General features: G+C 39.2%; 2 protein-coding genes across 2 annotated transcripts in view; both read left to right on the plus strand.

Moving 5' to 3' along the window:
- LOC113819428 (uncharacterized) overlaps positions 1-473 on the plus strand; it is a 2923-nt gene extending 2450 nt beyond the window's left edge. The window contains exons 3-4 of the mRNA XM_027371665.2: positions 6-110; positions 229-473. Coding sequence (XP_027227466.2) covers positions 6-110; positions 229-339 — 216 coding nt within the window. The 3' untranslated portion in view covers positions 340-473. The remainder of the gene's footprint in view (positions 1-5; positions 111-228) is intronic.
- Positions 474-6224: 5751 nt separating this feature from the next.
- LOC113819435 (uncharacterized) overlaps positions 6225-7500 on the plus strand; it is a 1826-nt gene continuing 550 nt past the window's right edge. The window contains exons 1-2 of the mRNA XM_027371671.2: positions 6225-6306; positions 7173-7311. Of these exons, the coding sequence (XP_027227472.1) occupies positions 6257-6306; positions 7173-7311 (189 nt within the window). The 5' untranslated portion in view covers positions 6225-6256. The remainder of the gene's footprint in view (positions 6307-7172; positions 7312-7500) is intronic.

Raw genomic sequence — 7500 nt, forward strand, 5'->3', positions numbered from 1 at the left:
CACAGTTCAATGATATGACCAACGAGATGGACTTGTGGTCAACTGTGAACAACGCAACGGTTGGCTCCTACCTCTGCCAGAACACGGAGCACTCCATCCACAACAAATACGTAAGAAGCAATCAGTATTTCCCCCAGATTCACCCTTATTCTAAGACTATACTTCATATATCAAAATGTATCCAAAACCCTCATCCCTTCATAATGCTTTTCCTTTTCCTTCTCGCAGGTCTACGGTTACTACGAGATGTGCGGCGGTCCCTGGGAGTACTCTGGCCTGGTCTCCCAACAGATGCTCTGCTGTTATAAGGGGGAACACAACCACTGCATCTCCATGTGAAATGCGTGGAAGGGACCATCTTAACACCAGCAAAGATAATGTTTTATCCATCAGATTAAGGATGAACACCCTTTGTTAAACCCTTTTGAGGCAATAAAATCGCCAGATCCCTGAATGCATGTATTGAAAACCTGTGGTATTGTCTGAGAAAAGGGAAATAATGCTATTTGTAAGAAAAAGATAGATTGACCTAAATAGATATTGCCAAAGGAAACTTAAATAAATAATCGTATAATTAAGAAAAATATATGAGAATGATACAATATATGAAGCCATCCATACATAAGTGGCAGAGGATCAGAAAAAGTAAAACAGGACAACGAAAGGATTTTCATAATAAATATGATAGCTGCAGGAAGACCAGCCGTTACTCTTGTGACGCAGGAAAACAAATCTGTTTAAAAAAGTAAAAAGCACATGAATATACAATGAAGATTACACATAAAATCATGCATAAAAAACGCAAAACATTTGCTCAAGGCAAGGCTGACACTCAGACCACCTTATGAAAGCTATACGCACATGAATTGTCCTTTGCACACACACACACGCAGTATGGAAGGGGTTTCTATGTACTGCACTTCATAGTATATAAATATGATCTGCGAAACCCCAATGTCAAATACGAAGTTACTTTATTAACTTATTGTCGTTCGTACTTTCTGTCGTTTGTTCCTGTACCCTTATCCTTCTTTATCCTTTCTATCTTGTTTTATCTTTCTTTTAGCTACAGCTTTCTTGCCTTTTTGAGTATCTATTATTATCCCTCATACAAAAATAACTAAGTACGCATGGAAGTTGAGGAGGCCCCTGGGACGACTTAGGAAGTCGTGGCTTGGGCAGATTGACCAGACCTGTCGCTAGATAATAGTGATGAGCTGAGGACCTGCCTGGCGGTTCGCCATGAGGACCCTCGTGGTTGGACGCGAAGCGGAATTGCGTCTATGTGCCCCCGCCTCGGCGTCAGCCCTATTAATTAGTCTATGTGATTAGTTTCACCTGACCCAGGAGTGATGCGCATCCTTAATAAGCCTTAAGTGTCATGTTTATTGAAATAGAAAGCCTTAAAAAGTCTTAAAAACGGAGCTTTATTTTGCCACAGGTCTTAAAGGCCTTACATTCGCCCAAGGTACAAGGTAAATATACTTCAACCTGGTGCCGGCTGATGCTGTTGCGATTCACTTCCTTAGAAAAAATAATAATAAATAAAAAATAGACCTTTTTTCATATGCTTTTCATTTTAAATTTTGCAGCAGGAACAACAAGGAAGGAAGAATATGAAAATACACGAATATACTGAAGGCCTTTTCGTTACTGCTTCATCAGAGTATACATGCCAAGATATGGAGGATAGTTTGTGGCTCCTGGTTACCGCAGAAGAAAGAGATTAGCAGCTCCCTTTTCTAGACACCTTAATCCACAGAATACCAGATGGTCCGGTATTCTCCGTGTACAGAAAACCCACAAATAAGGATGATTTCATATATTATTTCTCAGCCCATGGCAAAAGGACTAAAGAAGGCGTGGTCATTGGCTTCGTCTTCCAAGCCCTCAGAATATGCAGCCCGGAGTTCTTGGGGGAAGAAATGCAACAGGTCTATGACACCGTCCAACACCTGTACTATCCTCGTTCCATGCTTATCCACCTTCTACGCAAGGCCGAAAAGATCATGAACAGACCGAGAGGGAACGACACGCAGAACAAGATTCACAGAATAATCATCCCTCACTCGGAACTGACAACACCTCAAAGCCCTAGTGGGTCACACTATAAAGATAGCTACATCTTCAAACCAGAAGATTGGAGATATCTTAAGAGAAAAGAGGTCAAACTACAACAGACCCCTCATCCAGGTGTACAGCATACCCTGTGGTGGTTGTGATAAAGTTTACATAGGCGAGCCAGCATGAGGACTACATGAGCAACGAATCAGCCAACACCACAGCGCTCTCCGACGTTACACGAGGAGCGCCTCTGTTGTTCACGTAGACACCGTCGGTCACCTGCCGAAGAGGTCCCAGGCCTCCATCATAAAACAAAGCCTGCCCCAACGACAAAGGAAGATGGTAGAAGCGGCGTTCATTCATACAACGAACGAATTTATTGAGCCAGCTATAAATCAAACCATACTTTTGCCTGTGTATGTGCATTTGTATGTCCGTACAGTATTTAAGTGTGTTTGTGTCTCCATTTGGTCATCCGTATAACATATCCTGTTAATCTCTCTTAATATAATTATTTTTTAATAATTTGCAAAATGAACACCAGTGCTTATACAAAACCATCCGCCTACCCATTTCTATTTATTTGATAAACATTTAAGTCAAAGGAAAACGTATACTAGAACATGCAAATATTAATAACGAAAAAATGAGCATTATTCAGTTCCCTTGACCATTGTATTTGTTCCCAGGTGTTCGGCAACCATTGATCAGTTCAAACATGTTTATGCATTATGATTATTACACAATTGTTAGACAAATTGGTTCTATGAAATTTCGGCTCTCCAGGTAAAACGTTTTCGTGTAGACCTGTACTACATCTTTATGTCTATAGGTTGACAATAAAAAATCCGGCCAACGATAATGCGATTCCTTCAGATTTCCGGCACTGATTTCGGAGCTCATTTTCAAATTTACCGCATTGCACGCCAGTTTTCTATAAGTAGCCGTTAATGTTTTGATGGCGCTGTACTCTAAAATCAGCTGTTGGGTCTTCCACGTGCTACCACGCATTGCTGCTTATTTCTTCTCATTTCATCATGTCTTTGCTGCTGTTTAGCTCCATGATAGATTCAGCAAAGGAAAGATGTGGTGTAAAGTGTAAACGTCATTGTAGTTGGCAACCTTTAAAATTTCCTTTGCTTTTTTTTTTTTTTTCTTTTAAGAGGACTGTGCATGTAGCCATTTTCTGCTAAATACATACAGCATATGTAACCATATAAATCCCGGCATTCTTAAAAATCCGTCACTCAGGTCCGGAGGTTGCCGGAGTTTTAAATGTCAACATGTAGTGATCAGCATATATACTTCATGATATATTCACACACACGCATTAAAGTACATAATAATCTGTTACTCGGTAACAGAATGCAAAACCATATTGTGGTTTGGATCATGTTGTGTAATGTACAGTAATAGATTGCAACGTTTCGAGTTAGACGAGACTCCAGCTAACAATAAAACCAATACAAAAAAAGGAATAATGAAGCATAGTTTCGATTTAGACTAAGGCTGTATCACACTTAGACTTTTTCCGCTGGCACCATGGAAACCGTTTTGGTGCGCGCAGTCACAATAGGGATGAGGATCACGGAACCAGTCCGACGAAAATTGTAAACACAGCAAGATGGCTCCAACGCCCACACAGGCTCTGGCAATGATGGACGTTATTCTGGCTTTGAGGCGACGATTTAATGTAGTTTGCGAGGTCTAGCTTCACCCAGGCCTTTTCTCTGGAGTGGCACGGCCTGTGTCAGCTATTTCTACTTGGCTCATGTGTTTTCTTTGAACTGTATACTTAGAGTGAGGGCTGGAAAGCAAGCAGCTGCTATGGCGTAAGCATGTGGCATGCCCCCTTTTACTAGCCTAGCAGCTGTGGTCTGGGGTGCCTGTCTCAGAAATTGTGTGTTTGCATTTCTGTAAGTAATGTAACAGGGTGGCGTTCGGCTTGCCACAATGTTTGCATTAACTGACAATCACGTCCTCAAGAATTTTCCAAGCACATGAGTGACCTAGTCTTAATCTGTGTAGCATGACCAGTACCTCTTTTTATGTATGGTGAAAGGACCGGTGGCCCATAGCCTGTGGTATCTGAGTGCAACTTGGCTGAGAGCGAGTTTGAGGTATTTTCTCTGTGCGTTCTCTGGAGAACGGCAAGCGCTGTAGCTTTGGTACTTTGGCTTGGGTTGACGATCATGGGAGTTAGGGGCATACCCCTGCCCTTTTCGGCTAGTCTTTCAGCAAGCTCATTCCCTTGGATGCCTATGTGGTTGGGAATCCAGTTAATGATTATGCTTCAACCCTGATTAAGGATCCTCTGCGTTATGGTGAAGACCGTGATCAGTAGGTAGATGTTATCTCGGGGAATGCTATTCTGTAGACTGTCACTGGCTGATCTAAAGTCTGTGTCTGTGACCATGTATCTTAAAGATGCGTGATCGCAACTCTTTCAGCTTGGAGCGATGAGGCATTGTCAGTGACCTTAATGGATGTCGTGGTATCCCTTGCTCTGAAGCCGGCGCCTGCAGTGTGGTTTATGGGATCCACGGATCCGTCCGTATAGTAAGTTCTCTTACCCGAGGGAGTTATTTGTACAATGACCCTTTGTACTTATGCCTTTAGGATAGGCATAGAGTATTGATCTTTTCTCCTTGACAAGCTCAGGAGTGAGAACTCAATCAAGGTGTTTGCACGGCGGGGTTCTCTGTAGTCAGGGTGGGAGGCGTTCATCCCCTTGGCAAGCAGTTGTTTGAGCTGGAAGCGTATCAACACTCTGGCTGTGTGTGTGGGCCAGGAGTTGTCGGCAAACAGCTCTTCGTCTTGCTGTAGGCGTCCGAGTACTCTGTCTCATGTAGAAATTCGGTCCGGATGTCGATTTAATGCGAAACAGCACCGAATGTGTAATGCTAAATAACATGGTCTTCTCGCTTTTCTGCTCCAATAAGGGAACGGGGACGTGGTCAAAGATTTAAACAAACAGGCGAGCAGCTAGTTATCAACTTGTATCGTTTAACAAATGCAAGAAAGAATTTTAACATTTTTTGAGTATTATTTACTATTTAGACTATCTTATTGAATCGTTTTATTTGATAAATAGATTTTTTTGTTTTGCATTACTATAACGATTATCTAATATAACTTATGATTTCAACAAAAAAAAGCCAACAGAAAATTTGCCTACGATAATTATCGTCTGATTGGAAATTATCACATTCAGCCAATATGCCAGCGGTAGCGAGAAAAAAGAAAAAAAAAGAAAACGGAAACGTGAAAGAACCACGGAAATGGTGCTAGTGACACCACCTTAACCTCATCAGCTCATTGGACGGGGGTCTGTGTACTGTTAGTTTGCAGTTTTGCTGTGCATATATGGTTCCAGAAGTGCTCAGCAACCAAGGGGTCAACTGGGAAGCCCTACGTGGCCTTCACTTTATCTCAATTCCTTGTATTTACAGTATAAAATATTTTTCCTAAACTGTCAGCATCAATACTGTTATTATCATTATTGACATCAAACGCATGCTGTGGAATTAATATTAACAGACAAAAAAAAAAGAAGAAGAAAAAATAATAAATCCGTAAATAAGGGAAAAGGTTAATGAGGTTAGATTGGTGTGACTAGTAATTGTCTCTTTGGAGACTAACTACTTGTAGAGTCATCTGTAGGACAACTACAACTACTATATTTTGTCTATCGTCTAATGAGGCGCCGACAGTCTTTCTCAAAACGTCTTTATTGTTGATGTTTGGTCTCAACGTGTACACAAGTTACTGTGTTTGTACGCTTGTTCATATTGTGTGATATTTTCTCTCTTACCACATTATAATTTTCAACGTTTATCTGCTCCTGGTTCGTCTTTTCATCTTATTGCCTTTCATTATAGACACAGACCTTACTTCATCGTAAAGCGGCGTCATCGATAATCGCAAATAGTCGCAAAATCTCTGTGAACGAGTTTTTTATTCTTTATTGCCTAACATGTATTTTATATGTGTATTTGTACCACATGCTGAACAATGCTGATGAAGCAGTTTTAAGCATTTCCGAAAGGGAGAGTCACTGTATCACTGTCCCCATATCTTCGTGTACTGAAACGTTCGTTGGTGCGTTGCACTGCGGTGGCTGAGCCGAGCCTTGAAATGGCATATATAAAGAGGTCGATTCCTCCCTCTTCAGTGTCACTCTTCCGGCATCATGAAGAACACCGTCCTCGCTTTGGCTGTCCTCGGCGTCGCCTACGTCAGGTGAGTTCAAAATGCACCGCAGTAAAGACATGATATTTTCTCAGCTGTTTGAAATGCCAACTACAATTTATTTTTTGGCGGACCTCTACATAAGACATACATATACATATGTATAGGAAATGTATCTATCTACCTATCTTTCTGTCCGTGCACGTTTGGGCATGTAGATAAATATATCACACACACACACACACGTATATGTAAATGTATGTTCTCAAATAATATGTATATTTTGTATATATTTATATATTTATATATATATATTATATATATATATATTTATATTACATATATATATGTATATATATATATATAGATATACATATATATAATATATATATATATATATATATATATATATATATATATATATATATATATATATATATATATGTGTGTGTGTGTGTGTGTGTGTGTGTGTGTGTGTGTGTGTGTATGTAAATCTAAATATATACGTATAAATGGTAAATATATATGATGTATATAAATAATGCAAGTATACACATATTTATATAGATAAACTTTACATACAGGTATATATATATATACATACATATTCATATATATATATATATGTGTGTGTGTGGGTACATATATTTATATATGTATATATAGGTATATGTATATATACGCAACTATGTATATATACGTATATGTATATATATACATATATATATGATATACATATATATATATATATATATACATATATATACATATATATATATATGTATATATATATATATATATATATATATATATATATATATATATATATATATATATATATATATACATGCATAATTCAGACCTCTTCAGCTAAAATTGCTGATCTGATTTCATACACAAATTATTTTCTCTTCCAGCGCCCAGACCGAACCATGGTGTCGCTGCGCGCTCTTCGTATCAGGTGGACACGCTGAGTACATGGTCTCTGAACTACCAGAAGTAGTCATCGACAACTGCGAGAGCCACGACCAGTGCAAGTACCGCTGCAGAAGAGAGGTTTGAGTGACAAGTTTTCCGTGTTTACTTCTGAGGTGTTAGGATGTGAGGATACGGTTTTAGTATTGCCAATAGACTTTTTTTCGTATACAGTATGCCAAACGCCTTAGAATAAAAGCAGGAATTATTATTTTTTCTCTCCTTTCCTTTCTTTCTTTTTCTGTATCTTTGGTTTTGGCCTTTCAGAAG

Source organism: Penaeus vannamei, chromosome 1 (genome assembly GCF_042767895.1).
Source record: "Penaeus vannamei isolate JL-2024 chromosome 1, ASM4276789v1, whole genome shotgun sequence".
Classification (NCBI taxonomy): Eukaryota; Metazoa; Arthropoda; class Malacostraca; order Decapoda; family Penaeidae; genus Penaeus; species Penaeus vannamei.